Consider the following 16,284-nt stretch of genomic DNA (forward strand, 5'->3'; position numbering starts at 1 on the left):
CAGGTCGTCGACAAGTCCTCAGCAATTCTCCATCTGCCTGTAGAGACTACTCTTCCACTGGACGCGGATCATGACAACATGTCAAGACATCCCACAAGGTCCAGCCTTAATTATTCGACAGTCTTCAATTGCATTGCTGAGTTGGTGGATAACATCTCAGGAAAACCTGAATATACCTGTGCGTAAAGACACTATACAGTCCCAGCCCAGCTTATCGATACTTTGGAATCGCTCAGATAGCTAACGTTTAAGAGCAAGCAGTCTTTAACTCTTCGCAACTCCGCTTTCTGTTAGATTTGAGAGCCATAGACTCAGGAAGAATCCTATCGCTGATTCCCGTTTACTCCAATAAGTCATCCAAGTGGCTGCTTGAAAATCCCGATTTTCAATCGTGGACTGGGCAACAAGGCCGCCGAACTACTTGGCTTCATGGGCCACCCGGCTCAGGCAAGACGATACTCATGAGAGGTGTTGTCGCTCACCTGATCGAACAAAGCGAGTCATCCACAGACATTGTCATTCAAAAGCCGCTATACTTCTTTTTCGACGATAAGGACTCCACACGGAATACATCGTCTGCTTTTGTGCGCTCTGTTTTGAGTCAGATTCTTGTTGATGCACGAACGTCGTATCTCATCAAGTATCTGGAGGGTCGTGATTACATAGAGGATGCGCAAGTGGAAGACAATCTCTGGGTATGTCTTTCGAATGTTATTGAGAGATCACGAGGAATTGTGTTCCAGTTTGTTGTCGACGCGATTGATGAAGTGCTTCGTAGCAGTGTCGGCGAAACAACAACAATCCTCCACAGACTCAAGCACCTCATCACCCAGGACCTGAGTGGCCGGGTTAAAATGATATCTCTCACCGCGAGATGCCGCAGAATTAGTTTCTGAAGATGGATGTTGCCACCATTAATATCGACAACGATTCTAATTGGCAAAGTGTTCGGTCTTTCATCCGCCGTCAAATACGAAGATGTGGCCACAAATCCCACATCTCAACCAGTACCGGAGATGTCGTGGAAAACAAGATTATGGAGATGTCTCGGGGGAACTTTCTGCATGCTAGACTTGCATGGGACCAGCTCTTTGAGGGCATGACAAGCTGGTCCCGGCATCAGATGCACAAGAGCATAGATCAGCTCAGTGCAATCTCCAACGGTCTAAATGCAGCCTATTGCAAGCTCTTGAGCAGCATCCCGAGAGAGCACCGGAGTAAGGCCAAGGCCTCTTTCGCCATTCTCCGAATCACTAAAGAGAAGCTGACGTCTCGCCAACTTGCGTTTCTTGCCAACTTGCACACCCAAAAGTTAGATACGCAACTATCACTGTCTGAAGTCCTGTCTTAGAGTGCCGAATTTGAGAATTACTTAGCGGAGGCATGTGGATACCTCATCAGAAGAGCCGGTGATGGTTCGGTGGATTTCAACCACAGTTCTGCCAAGGACCTGTTCACAAACAGTACGGAGGGCCTCTTGCCAGAGGAGAAACAAGTCATTTCAACTTTTGAGGTCTCAGGGGCGGATGCACACGCCATGATGCACGCTTTGTGCATGTCTATCTTTCAACTGGAGAAGAGACAAGCGGACTGGTGGCACGAAGTTCTGGAAGATGTGCGTCAAGCTCAGGACAAACTGAGAAGATCATTCACCACCTCTTGGGTATCTCGCGAACAAGCAAACGAAGTAGCCGACTTGGGCGCTGCTCGCATCCAGTCCTTCGCCAGAACCCCTTGCTTCACCTATGCACTCCGATATTACATCAGTCATTACGAAGCTGCGACGCCCAGCTCCCATATCGATATCGCACTTGTCTCGTTCATGCATACTCGACAAGCGTACCACTGCCACAACATGTGGTTAGCGATCCGCGAAAGGTATAGAGACTGCGACCTGAACAGGACCATCCCAGTGCATACGGATCGTGAAGAGCAAAGCACTAGCTCAAACCTATACAAAAGTGAAGCTCTGTTTCGGATTATGACGCAAGGAGACTGTCCACGGATTGTGAACGGTCTCGCGGCTCAAGGTGCCAATATCAATCACGTGGCCGACTCGAACCACGAACGCGTCACACTTTTGTCGTGGGCTATTATCTGCAGACGAAAGGGTTCTTTTAGTGCGCTTTTGCGCAATGAACAAGTCCAAGTCAACTACAGCCCCGACGGTATTCGTACGCCGCTTCACCACGCAGCTCGTTGCGTAGACGACGTATTCTACGTCCAGAGGTTGATAGATCATCCCTACACCAATGTCAACATTCTTCACGCATCTAAGACGGCGCTTCACCTGGCGCTTGATTCAAAGAATAAATCAGCAGTCAAAGCACTTGTAGCTCATTCAGATATTGATCTTAGCATACGAGATTCGCATTTGGAGACTGCCTACCTCAAGGCATTTGAGCATACCATGTGGGAACCGTTCCTGCTAGAAATTATGGCGATGGTTTCTAAGGGAACCTTCTCCATACCAATCCCCGGAACCAACCAGATTCTTGCTGCCGGTAGACACGGCTGGAAGGATGTCGAGGAAATCCTTCTAAAGGAGTTCCCCGCCCAAGTGCTAACGCAGGACCCAGACACAAAAATGCATGTGTTGGCGCACTACGCGTTCTTTGGCCATCGGGAGAAGTTGCTCTGGATCATGGACCGTCTTCCACCCCAACGCGCCTCATTACGCAGCGAACTGGACCACTACGACCTTCTTCATCTGTGTGCCAGCCACAACTGGGAAGACATTGTGCATATGATGCAGCGGAAGTATCGTCTACCGTCTCTTTCCTCGGACCATATGGGAAGAACACTTCTGCACTGGGCCGTGGAATACAACTGGGATATCGACAAGATGAATCTCAGTCAGTACAGTATGGCTGATCTCAATAAGAAAGACCGCAACGGGTTGACAGCAGCTCACATCGCCGTCACAAACAGGAACATGGCCGCCTTAGAAATCTTGATTGCTTCGGGGGCAAGTTGCTTGGAAAAGGACAACGCTGGCATGTCACCCGCCCACATGGCTGCCGATCAAGGCTACGGCGCTGTACTTGAATACTTCATAGGCATACATCATGCCGACTTTGGGATAACTCGTACAGGCGCCAGCCTCCTGCACCTGATCGCTCTGTGGGTCGACGGAGCTACGATTTGTCACTTCGTTACTTCGCGAAACGCAGCGATAAATATCAACTCCGTGGACCGCGAGCGCCGTACCGCGCTACACTACGCGGCCATGGCCGGCAACGTGTCTGCGGTTGAAGCGCTCGTTTCGCTAGGTTGTAGCATCAATGGACGCGACAACAATGGCAAATCACCCATCCACGAGGCTATCCGAGGCGGCGGCGCTGACACTGCTTTGCGGCTCTTGCACCTCGGCGCGGACTGGCGGGCCACAGACGCATTCGGTCAGACTTGCCTGCATCTGTCCCTCCGATACAACAATGAAATTCTTGTATCGCGCTTCCTACGGCTAGGCATGGACATCGGCGCCGTGGACCGGTTCGGGATGACGCCGCTTCATCGGGCGTGCGGCGCGGGCAATGTAGACCACGCCCGCGGGCTTCTTCACAGGGGAGCGGCCTGGGATGCGCGGAACAAGCATGGACGCTCACCACTGGAGCTGGCCGTGGAGGCGAGGGCGAAGAGCACCGTAGAGACGGTTGTGTCGTGGGTGCTGACGCTTCGGAGGGCGCAAATCCGCGGAAGTCAACGCAGGATCAGTCAATACTTCGACAGTGCGCTCAAGCTGGCCTGTGAGCTGGAGCTGGATTCTACACGTATCGGCAGCATACTGAAGGAGACCGGTGCGGAAATTGACTACAGCCAGGTCAAGGTTGAGAGGGTGTATCTAGCTGGGCCGACTGCAGAGAAACGTGATCCCCTTGTCCCTCGAGGGTCACCACTACACAATCCGTTCAACAGCCCGTTCAACAGCGATCCCTTGGGCTAGTCCAAAATCTCAGACCATGATAGTAGCCATGACGGGTGGAACGGTTATTCAGTGCTAGATGGCGTCAGTAGACATGTACTTACTAGATAGGCAGAGCAGTATCATATGATGTTTGCGTTGAATTTAATTCTGTCTATTTCCATAGATGAAAAGGTTTATTGTAGAAGGAAATTGGTGTTCGTTCCCCACGATATTCTTCTTCGGTTTTGTTGAGGTGCCGCTCCAGAGCTATGAAAAAGAAGTAATAAAGCTGAGTCGTCCGCGCATTTAACTACATTGAGTAGTTGAGAAATCATCTACAATGCAAAGTCAAGCCAGCGAAGTTTTGTTGCGGAAGTCCTGCCACCTGGTCCCAGTCGATTGTCACGGCCGGATGCATTAAGCTACGCTAATGATTTCGGGGATAAGAATCCTTCAATTGTAATAATAATGGTGTAATTCGCAACCATTCTCAGGGATTACAAACGATGGCGTATTGCGCATGGCCCCGCAGTAAGGCGTGCTCTTCGCAGCGCCAGTATGGCTTCACACCTGCGGGATCGGAACAGATCGTTGGAGAAAATGCAGGGGTAAAAACTACAAACATCACAGGAAATCTTGATTATCTTGCAGACACGCCTCCAATACCACCAGCTTATCCCAGCCCACTAAGCAACCAGTGTCTTCCATCGTCGCTTCGATACGCAGCCGGTCTTCCATCAACATGGGCGAACAAGCCCGGTCAACAAGTGTCGTTCATGAGTCCGAGGAGGAAAAACCGCTCCTCCAAATCGCTCATCGAAAGATTGACAAGAGGCTCCTGCTATGGTACTCATTCGTGTATCTTATGCGAATTCACGTCAGCAATATTAGTAACGCAGCCATCATTAATCTGGAAGAAGGTACTGGCATACGAAAACAGCTCGGAAATCTGTCGAGTTCGCAATGGGCTTGGGCACTAAGTATTTTCTACTACCCTTATATGGTCTTTGAGCCGCTCGCGACGCTTGCTTTAAAACGATTCTCACCATCTATTTGGATGAGCCGAATTATGATCACATGGGTATCTCGGGACTTCAAGACGGGAAAAGATGTCGCTGACACAATCGATAGGGAATCATCTCAATGTGTCAGGGAGCGACTCAGAACTATGCCGGAATCCTGGCTTGTCGTTTCTTTCTCGGACTGGCAGAAGCTGGCTTTTATCCTGGAGTTTTGTATCATCTCAGCTTCTGGTATCCGACACAGAAGCTTCCTCTGAGAATCGTACGTGCATTTAAGTCCTCGCTGATGTCAACGCTAATGCCTCGAAGGGCTTCTTTTACGCTTGTGGGATGTTTTCGGGGACTATCAGCGGTCTTCTAGGTAACTTCCAACCACAGATTTCTTTATGAGCGTTAATTGACAGTCTACAGCCTACGCTATCTCTTTCATGAATGGCGTTGGCGGCCTTGCTGGCTGGAGATGGGTACTTATGCCGCGATTGAAGTAATTGGGCATGGACTAATTCGACGACAGCTCTTCATTCTTGAAGGAATCCCGGCTATCCTTTGTGGGATCTACACCTATTTCTTCCTTCCCAACTGCAAGTCGACTACGATCCTGCTGTCCCCTCACCCATCAATGCTAATACAATTCTAGACCCGGAAACATCCAAGTTCCTCACAGAACCCGAAAGAGATATTGTTCTCGCCGACCTTCCCGAGCAAGCACCGACGATGAAGGCTAAGACCATCAACTTCGAGCAAATCAAGGAACTCTTCCGCAGCTCTACTTTCATACCGTTCTTGATGATATGGATTACCCATGGAATCGGAGGCTGGGGCATCTCCTTCGTCTTGCCAACCGTCATTTATGAACTCGGCATATCGAACACGGCCATCTCGCAAGTCATGACAATGGTATGAACGACCCTATCCACGGACATCTCAATGCTGATTCTGCCCAGCCACCATTCACCTTGGTCTTTGTCATTCTTCTATCGCTCGCCTTTCTCGTCCATACCCGGAGACTGAGCCCTTGGGTTGCTGGTCTCGGGTTAGAGGCAGCTCAAATCGTTTGCTACATCCTGCTAATCACAGTGAAACACCCCATCGCAAAGTACATCTTCGTCATGATTGCAACTGCCGCATCGCAAAGCTTCTTTGCTATCATCTGGCCAGGTAAAGACCGACACCGGATGTCAAGTTTAAAATGCTGAGATGAGACTATCCAGAGAGGATTCGAGCAGCGAAGGGAACTACGACTGCAGGTCTGGCAATTGGTCTCACCAACGTAAGCACCCAACTTTTGGAACAATCAGATACCACAACAAGCTTACCACGTCGCTTGCAGGCATCGTGTCAGCTCATGGGTATAGTCGTACGTATATCCCCTTCTATGTGTTTATCAGAGAAAATTCTAAAGTGTGTTGAAGGGCCCTCAAATCTACCAGCCCAAGTTTGGTCCGAGCTACCGCATCAGTTATTCCTGCTCCATAGGTCTTCTGTGCGGAACACTTTTGGCTGTTTCCAGTGCATGGTTCTTCGTCGCAAAAGAAGATAAGAAAGATGCTTCTGCGAACAGTGGCTCAGATGCGACTCGCGAGGAACAAACTCACAACCAAAAAGCCGTAGATTATACAGATTAGCCTAATTCCGTTAGTAAGATTCTCCGGAAAAGCAACTGAGTTCATGCCTTTGTTTATCCACCACTTCTCATACAGTGATATCACGATAGCCTCAAAGAACCCCATGCCATGATAGTTGGTCCAGAAATCAGGGGGGCCCTTGCGGTGGAGGAACCTGCCATGGGCTGTGTCGCCTATCCAGTTTCCGCAGCGAGAATCTTTACACCATGAGACATGCTCCAGCCACTCGTCCTTATGCAAACCGTACGAATATGGATCAGTCAGTGTACCAATCCAAGGCGCTGGGCCTTTGAGATAGCTTGTGCTCATGCGCATGATCGAGAGACGTCCTTTCAACCTAACCCATTTGTAGGTTGTATGGCATCCAGAACAGCAATACGTATTGGAGTGAACATTACACCTTGCGACTGAAACTGGCTCTTGGTCATTAGCCACCTTCACCTCGATACCGGTTGAAACAACCGGGTAAAATATCTTTGATACAAGACACTCGACACATATATCTTCTGTCTGTATGTCCGACAGGCGCACGGGCTTGGATTTGTGGAAGCTTTGGAGAAGTTTTCCGTCGCTATACTTGACATGGGGGCAGAGATCACCCTCGCGAGTTGCATCGGCGGAAAGATCATTGAGCTTTCCTTCCAAAACATCCCAACTTATGCTGCCATCATTCGCATCATCGACGTCTAGCACAGGTATTGAGCAGATGAGGTTGAATTCGAAACCATCTCTCCCGAACCTGGCTTTAGTCAGCCTCCCAGGCATTGCCGCACACGATGTGCAACGCATCTCTGTCTCATTCTCAGGGCTGGAGAACACTTTTCGCCAGTCCACGTCCACGTGAGGGCAGATTCTCGTACGCCCTTCGTGCAAGATGCATGACCTATTCAAGAAGTTCGCGATGCCACTGCGCCTCATTTTAGGCGAAAATTTCGTTACAGTGTGGTAATCCAAACAACCGTGGCACCACAACCGGCGGTAATACTCACGGCGTCGCCAACAATCATCTGTATTTCCAATGAACGTATTCCCAACGAGAAGATGGACGCCGATGAGCGGATGCGTAAAGCCGCCCCACGCAGTGAAGCAGAACTTGCATAAGCTATCGTACTTCAGCCGAGGGAGTAGCATTCTCTGGAAGTATCGTTTGGAACCGGCATTTTCGGGGAACCGAAATCCAACATATGTTTTTTCGGGACTCTCTTGCTTGTAACCGAGAGCAAGACTTGCGTAGTCCAAGCGCTCGTGGTATCTGGAGAACTTGCTGTCGTAGAAAATTCTGTAAAAGGCCGATGCGGTGTGGCGTAGGCAGTACAGATCGATGGGTCGGAGCAAACCCATAATCTGGAGAAGCAGCTCGTCAGGCAGACGGCAGATGGGAGAGTCTTGGTGGGTATTCCATGGAAGGGCGCGTTCTTCTACTGGTTCAGGATGTGTGTCAGCCTTAAAACTATTCTTCTCTGGCAATTTGAGGTCTGGGGGGTAGATGGCCAACCTCCTGTCTGGGGCCGAAGCCGTAACAAGGCTAGTGTGAGGGCTATTGCGCGGTACATTGCTGTTCCATAAATCCTTCGTGCGTAGCCAGTCGACTAGATCGACGAAATGATTATCGCGACGGGAGAAATGGGATGGCCACAGAGTCAAGGGAGGCTTACTTGGCGAAGAAAAGGGTTTTCTTTCTGAAATCGTGCGCACCTGTAGTTCCAAAAGGTATCGTGAGACCTCTTATTGGCCATCCATGAACGTCACCAGGCACAAATACACAACGCACCTTGGAATCTCTTGTGGATACCTGAATGTTGATGAGAAAGATCTACTGTCTACATTAGTCTAGAATTCTTCCACAACTGTGCACTCATTGTAGATTTTAGCACGGGCTTTCGAAGGTTGTTGTGCTTGGCATGAGATTTTGTCGAATGACTTGAAGATTGAGAATCTTCATGGAAGTTCTCCCGTCGATTCGGACATGGTGCATCTTGTTGGGCATCAAGGTCGGGCTGTGATTGCTCCCAATGAGTATGATAGCCACACAAGGTGCTTTGCAAATCTGGCGGCTGAGTCTGAAGGACACCGCAGGGTTTTGAACATAAGCCTGCCGACCTAGCGGTTTGAACCTCACCAGTTGTCGCAATCGGCTTTTGATCCATTGCTTACGACTGTCTGTGTCTTAGTATTGCACTATTCTCCCTTTGAGTTCGGGGCATGCAGAGACTGAATTTGGCATGTGAGTAAATGAAATGCTCCTGCAGAGAGACACCGAACATGTCTATCATGGTCCATTCGAGACCCTGTTGCCGGCCCGACGTTGGAACATTGCCATCGGAAGAAGCTCTACCCCGTCCCAAATCAGGCGTTGACTCAATCACCCGAGAGACGAGGCCTTTTTCGGAGTCATTTTGATCTGCGCAACACCGAATTCGGGCAGAGAAGCCTTCATTCAAAGTCATAACAGTAAATGCTCAGACATGGTAGCACAATCGTTGTTCAATCTCAGGTGATACAAGACCCGAATATGATGAACCCAACACATCCCCATGCCGTGAAGCCTGCCAAGCCATCTTGGCATAGTTGATCCGTGGGGTTCACGCTCATCTGAGCTTCAGCCGTCCCAGCATGGGCATAGTGCCATCGGGTATAAGAAGGGGAGAGGGTTGGAATAGGATAATGCCTGAATCACGCTACATTTGATGGGGAAGTATTTCTCGACAAAACTGAGACGTCTCTGCGCCACGGTCACTCCGTATCTCGATCCAGCGACCCGACCCTCCGGTGCGGCCCGTTTTCGACCCTCGGCCGGACATCAGGTGCTCGGCCGGATAGGCTTGTATGCACGAGCGAGGTACCTGCGGGGTTCCTGCGAGGTCCGCGTGGTTGGGCTGGCCAAAACGGGCCGAGGATCTCATCTGAAGCCACCAGAACAGGGGAAGATCTGCTGTATCCGTTCTTGTAATGGTACGGTCCCGAAAATTGTACGGAGATTTGCTGCTGAGACAAATCTGCATCTCTAGGAGCTTGGCGAAGAATCACATGACACTTGCTTCTTCACTCTGATCTTGGTTTCCTATCGAGACGCACTCAGTTGCCGTTCGATACGGCCCGCGGCGTGATTACCATCTTGGTAAATATTCGGAAAGAAGAACTCAAGGAATGTTTTTGCTTGCCGGCGCATGTTTTCTTTCTCTTCTCATAGCATAACCGGTGTATAATGCCCAAATGATTCCATGTTCACCGTCGCACTTCGTTGTGACCAACAAAAGTACTGGCTCGAAAAAGCTACGACAATCTGTGTTGTGGATCTCTTTTCACTCACTTTGAGAATAGTATGTGAGATGAAAACGATGAAAGATCTTCGAGATACCCTACCTGCCTACGAAGGGATCGCCATTCCCCTCGCAAGTTTGTCGCCAACGTTGAAGCAGCATGTGGACCCCATGAAAGACATTGTCTCGAGTTCTTGGGAGGGGATCTGAGACCCATCACAGGCAAAGCTCAATGACCCCTGGAATCCCCAGAGCCTTATGAGCCAGCTGCTTTGGGAAATCCGCGCATGTGTCTCAGACCCTGATTTTGAGCCAGTATACTTTTGGTTTGGCTTCATCCACGTCGGGACGCCCGAGTCAGACATGGGATTCCGCACTGTCCGATGCTGTCAACATCGGATTTCATGTGCCCGTCTGGGATACATGATTCGAACATTCAACTCTTGAGACAGCGCGCTTGCTAGAATTCATAGTGATGGTAATCTGTTTTCGAATCATTTTTCGTGTCCCTAGTGCTCAATACTGATGATCTTGCTGAGATCCCTTCTTATTGTAACCACATTTGGTTACTCGGGGTGTTTATCGTTCCGTCGTCTGCGACCATGGTGTTCGAATAACACTCTGTTCCTAAGACAGTATCGTTACCGTCGCCATACGATCTTGTCCCCATGGATGTAAATCACCTTGATTTTGCGCTTTGCATATCGATACCAACAGTGAGCTGTAGATGCTGAAGAATTGGTGGCAGTGTGGCGGCATAAAGTGTCGAGACATGGCTTGAGTATCACAGCTGAGGTTTCAGTGCCGCAGCTAATATGATTGCGGTTGATAATAACAAACGGACAACTTAGTATTGTAAGTTATATATATGAGAGTGCTGAAGAATCTGGACTTTGAACTGTGTCCCAACTTCGATATCGACAACAGCCTCGTTGCGTATTGTCCAGTCTTCTTCTATGCGGCCCCCGGAGACTATCGACCGGTTCACACACCTGACCTCACCAGACATCATGTACTCCCCACCTTACTCGATCGGCGGGCACCGCAGTATATCCCATGAGAACCGTTCTGTTTCCCGCGAGAATCGTTCCGTCGCTCGCCAGATCACCCGCGAACTCTCACAAGACGGTAACCACAGAACTCCTCGCAACATGTCCCACGGCACCTCCCACAGAAGCTCCTCGCAGTCTTACGGCAACTCCAAAGATGCTTCGCGCAGCGACCCCCGCAGGCGATCCCACAGTATCTCCCACCAGGTCTCCCGCACAATATCTCACGATCCTACCTGCGACATCTGCAACGATGCCACGTCTTGCGATAAGTGCAGACAAGGTTCCGTTGGCACTTCTCACAGCTCCTCCTCCGACATATCCCGAACTTTCTCCCACACCATGCCGCAGAGCACCTCCTACACCACCTATAGCGGCGGTGACTCGCGCATCGGCTCGGGGGACTTTTCCAAGAGCTTCTCTCAGAGCCTTCTCTACGGCGGCTCCTCGCACAAGGACCATGGGGGTTCCTCCAACGATAACTCGAACGCGATGACTGAGAGCTATTCACGCGACTTCCCACAGAGCACCTCTTACGCCACTCGCAGCGGTGACTCCCATCACGACTCAACCGACTTCTCTCAGGGCGGACGTCATAGCTTCCTTCAGAGCTTCCACAGATCATCTTATGACGGCCACGGAGATGTTCCCAAGGCATTGAATTATGCTCCCAAGAACTCATCGCACATGGTTTCGGAGAGCTTTTCGCCCGATCTACCTCAGAGTCCCTCCTGGGAGATTCGGACCGACGTCAATCGTCATGGCTCTGGCAACAACGACACTTCTCATGAAGCCTGCTGTGATATTTGCAGCGGAGGTTCCAGCAGTTCCTCTAATGAGGCATCGAACCAAGTCTCTCACGTCTCCCGCAATGGCGGCGGGGGTGGCGAGGGCGGCGGGGGCGGCTTCTACGAGGACTGGAGTAGTCACTCTCATCGCCCGCAAAGCCCAACTCACGACAGGGCTCACAACATCTCTGGGATCATCGTCGGGGATAGATCAAACAAGGTGACCGGAGACGCACCCAAGCACAAGACCAGGGATATCGACGGACCCATGGGCAACACATCCGGCAGAGTTTCCACCACAACGCACACTACCTCCAACAACGTGCCGCCCAATGTTTCTGGCAATACCTCTACCCATGATCACACTACTAGACATGATGGTCCCCATGGAGCTTCAAGAGAAGTCACCAACAACAACTCCCGCGAGCAGACCACTGGAAGCCATGTTGTCAACCACACTCACGAGCATAGGCCCGCTCCAAAGGGGTTCCTCCAAGGCATTACCGAGGATAGCGAAAGTATCAGAAGTCACAGTAATGGGTCTCACACCCATCACCATTCTAAGCATGACCATAGAGGTGGCGGTCACACCGTTGTCTCTCGGAACCACGGCTCTGAGCGCGACGACACAGTCAGGAGTCACAACAGCGTCCCGAGCAGCAACTCCCACGAGCATGGTCATGGTCACAACCATGGCAGCCACACCATCACCAATAACAGTTCTGGGCATAATGATACAACCAAGACTCACAACGACATTCCCGGAAACAACCTTAGCTCTGGACATCGGCATAACCACGGCGGCCACACTATCATCAACAACAGCTCGTCGCATAATGACACGACTAGGAGCTACAATAACGTCCCTAACAACAACTCCGGCTCTGATGGGCATAACCATAGCTACAATAACACTACTACCAGCTCGGGGGGTAAGGACACAACCAAGACCCATCACAATGTTCCGGGCAACAACCCAAGCCCTGAACATGGTCACGGTGGCCACACAGTCATCACCAACAGCTCTGGGGGTAAGGATAGACCGAGAAGTTATCAAATTGCCCCGGGAACCACCTCCAGCTCAGATCATGAGCACAACCGCGGCGGCACCACCACCATTGCCACCAGCTCTGGGCATCCCAAAAATACAGGAAGCCACACGGGCATCACCGGAGATACCCCCCACTCCGGGAAGCATCATCATACCCCAAGCACAGGTCTCAATGGCCATCCTACTGTCCCTCACACGTCTGAGCCTACTATCCCTCAAAAACCATCTTCCCAAGGGCCTCCTCAGTTGGCACTGTCTCGAGAAGTCCCTCAACCGGCAACTTCTCGCCCTTCAACGTCTAAAGGAGTACCTTCTCTACCACCAATTTCTCAGTTGACAGCATCTCGACAAGTACCTCCTCAACCATCGACTTCATACCCTTCCACTTCTCAAGGAATACCTTCTCAACCGTTGGATTCTCAACCTCCAACTTTCCAAGTACCATCGTCTCAGGCGCCCCCTCAGGCAGTCACCATGCAAAGATCAACAGGACCTCCACCTCAAGGACCGCCCCAAGAGCCTCCTACACAGCCTCCAGCTTCTCGAGGGCAGCCCCAAGGGCCTCCACCCCAAGGAACCTCCTCCCACTACGTCCCTGAGAAGGATCACTTCAACAGCCCAACATTCAGCGAGCCCAGCCATAACCACGGGGAGTCAGACGAGCATCGACGAGTCGGGAAGTCCATCACCCGTCATGGCTGGCGACGCTTCCTCCACGGATGGATGATACACATCCCAGCTATTATCTTGACCGCCATAATCCTATGGCTAGCCTCAAGAGAACGCTACTGGTATGGGTTGGCCGGTCCCACCAGGGTCCGCCTGAGCCCCAAAGGCGTCGAGGTTTTTCTTTTGTTTGCCTTCAAAATCTATGAGATCTTCGTCATTCTCTCGCTTTCGGCTATGGCCATCAGCATGTTCCGCCGACGACTGATTGGCGGCGGCGTGCGTCTAGGTTTTCTCACCGGGGCCTACCGCGTCGGTGACTTTCGCTACATCTTCTCATTACCGTTCTGGCGCCACGGCTTCCTCAGCCTCTCCTTTTGGGAGATGATGCTTGCCCTCTTCGTCCTCTTCGCAACCATTTTCAGCCTCCTCTTATTGCCCGCCGCAGGGGCCTTGCTTCTCCCGTCACTCCAGTGGTATGGGATGAACCACAACAAGGCTTTCGGAGGCGTCAGCGCACCGCTCCTGTACCAGACTCAGCCCGACCAGGTATGGCCGACGCTCTTCACCGACGGGGCGCCATGGAACAACACGCCGGTCTGCGTCGAGGCTGAGGGTATCTACAACGCCGCCTGTCCCGCCGGCGGATTCACCACGGTCTGGAACTGGGCCAAGGGCTACTCCACGACCGGCCTGCAGAACACCGTTACCTTCTCCAGTCCCTCGACGAATCTCAGCCGTCAGTTGATGATCACCGAGTTGACCGCCGATCCTGACACGCGGGATCCGCCCGTCTTGTCGACTACCCCGTCCCACCACTTCAACATCAACTTCGGCCTGGTCAAGAACTACATCGAGAATGGAAACACAATCACTGAAGATGACTCTCAATATCGCCTCAACACCCGACGAGTCAACGCCCAGAACCCGGATTCGAGCAGCCCCATCTACCAACCCTTCATCCAGTCGCTATGCAACGTCGTTCCCAAGTCAGACGTCATCGCCAACAACGGCTCGCTGGTGTACCCACTATCATCCCTCAACTGCTTCGGCGACGCCACCTGTCTGCAGATGAAGCGAGCATCCCCGGCCCGCTCCCTCGACGTGTCCGCATGGGACTCGGAAGAATGCCACCTCCAGCTCATCACCACCGACTTCTTTGTCTTCCAGAACGGCACGCCCATCATTGAGGTCGCGGGCCAGCTCCCCGATGTCAACGGCGATTACAGAAAAGACCGGCTCTTCGCGTGCACCATGCTAGCAACCTGGGTTGCCGCCGAGGTCTCGACCGACTCGAGCGAGTGCGGCGCGCTGGTGTCTGACCTGAACGACCCCGAGACCATGATCGAGACCTACCAAAAAACGTCTTTCAGCGGAAACTCGGAGGAGTACGTGATGAAGTTTGACCCGAGCTGGTTTCAGTACCTCTCCCCAGTCTCCTTCGCATCATCCGTCGCGTTCAACGGCTCCGATGCGCTGCGGTACTACAACCCGCCAGAGAGTCTCGTGCGAAACTTCGTAGATGCAGAGGTCGCGCAGAACATCACGAACCCCAGGATCACCAACAGCACCATCGACTCCGCGCGCGCCGAGGTGTTCCTCGCCAAGGTGTTCGGCGTGTACCTCACCGATGCCATCGCACGTACCGGCTCGAGCAGCACGGCACTGATACGCTCGGAGTCGGGCCAGTCGGCGAACCAACTCCCGGTGGTCAACTCCAACGTCCAGTCAAACGTCCATTTCAGCATCAAAGGAGGCACCCCCGCCAACGAGACCACCGGGCCGACGGTCGTGAAACACATCACCGCCCGCGCCGCGCAAGACGACCTCCTCTCCGAATCGATGGGCTTCGACTTTGGCGTCGAGAGGTACGGCTGGGGCACCGGCAAGCCGTCGAGGGCGCTGGAGTTCGGCAAAGCTATCTTATACATGTACTTTGCCGTCCTCATTCTGTACCTACTGACGGTCGTTGGTGGTCTTCTCTTGGAGCTGTGTGGCCTGTACCCGAACATGCGCGTGCTGAGCATCGTTCCCTGGTGGGATCTGCAAGGCTTGCTTGTCCTCGCGATGAGGACGCCGCCGCCGGGAGATGGATAATTTGCGGATGCCGGAGCGGGAGTTACCTCGTCTCACGTGTGGAAGAAGAGGGTGCGGGCGATGGCGGACCTTGAACAGAACGTCCAGTTGGTGTACAACGACGATACGGTCAGGGATGAGTTGGACAAAACTGGGAAAGTAAAATACTTTTGACATCGCTACATTCCATTTTGTATTCTGCTTTTAGTTGCGTTCATTTTAATATCTTCACCACAAAGGCTTCTGACCTTTCAATACTACATTTCATTTCTCTTGCTTCTGATGAAACACTTAGAAGTGCTCTTCAGCAGATCAGCAATGCAATCAAAGAATCTTCTTCCCAACTGGTCCATATGAAGACTCTACGAACCGATGTATTTCGAAAGGTCGCTGAAACGAGGACTCTTCCTCGCGTCCATCTTACCCGCCTACTTTAGCTAGAGACCACAAGGATGAGTGGGTGCTGGACATTCTTTAACACATCACCCGACCCAACCAACCCAACCAACCCGCAGTAACGGGCAGGCATCTAGTTCCCCATGGCTTGAAGTTGTCATCTCCTTCTCTCCAGCTTGCTTCATGAAACCTGGACACGATCTACCGAGCCCGAGCGAGCTTCAGGTCAAAGACTCGGCATGGAGGTGAAGCCAAGTGAAAGACCATCCGCGCCGGCCATGAAGCCCACGCTCCCACACATCCTCCATTTGCAGAATCTTTCACTTGCGAGTCGACAAAACAAATCTCCCTCAAACGCTTTGCAAAATAAACAAACCCGGAAAGCTCTCGCTCTTTCCAAAACAAACCCCATTCACATCTTACTTCCCCCGAAAACACCAGCCC

The 16,284-nt window shown here is 51.7% G+C and overlaps 3 protein-coding genes across 3 annotated transcripts; all 3 read left to right on the plus strand.

Moving 5' to 3' along the window:
• Window positions 1–461: 461 nt before the first annotated feature.
• On the plus strand, window positions 462–3,946 carry GCG54_00010214 (uncharacterized protein; the record flags this gene model as incomplete). Its single annotated transcript, XM_045410144.1, has 2 exons — window positions 462–695; window positions 1,352–3,946. The coding sequence occupies 2 exons, from the start codon at window positions 462–464 to the stop codon at window positions 3,944–3,946; spliced, it is 2,829 nt and encodes a 942-aa protein (XP_045260099.1).
• A 703-nt stretch (window positions 3,947–4,649) lies between these two features.
• Window positions 4,650–7,244, plus strand: GCG54_00010215 (putative transporter; the record flags this gene model as incomplete). Its single annotated transcript, XM_045410145.1, has 9 exons — window positions 4,650–4,988; window positions 5,039–5,191; window positions 5,239–5,290; window positions 5,341–5,393; window positions 5,444–5,477; window positions 5,567–5,826; window positions 5,874–6,087; window positions 6,141–6,199; window positions 7,080–7,244. 9 exons carry the CDS (start codon window positions 4,650–4,652, stop codon window positions 7,242–7,244), a joined length of 1,329 nt encoding a protein of 442 aa, XP_045260100.1.
• A 3,580-nt stretch (window positions 7,245–10,824) lies between these two features.
• On the plus strand, window positions 10,825–15,465 carry GCG54_00010216 (uncharacterized protein; the record flags this gene model as incomplete). Its single annotated transcript, XM_045410146.1, has 3 exons — window positions 10,825–12,888; window positions 13,043–13,382; window positions 13,475–15,465. 3 exons carry the CDS (start codon window positions 10,825–10,827, stop codon window positions 15,463–15,465), a joined length of 4,395 nt encoding a protein of 1,464 aa, XP_045260101.1.
• Window positions 15,466–16,284: the final 819 nt, after the last annotated feature.

This window comes from Colletotrichum gloeosporioides (assembly GCF_011800055.1).
Source record: "Colletotrichum gloeosporioides strain Lc1 chromosome Unknown consensus_71, whole genome shotgun sequence".
Taxonomy (NCBI): Eukaryota; Fungi; Ascomycota; class Sordariomycetes; order Glomerellales; family Glomerellaceae; genus Colletotrichum; species Colletotrichum gloeosporioides.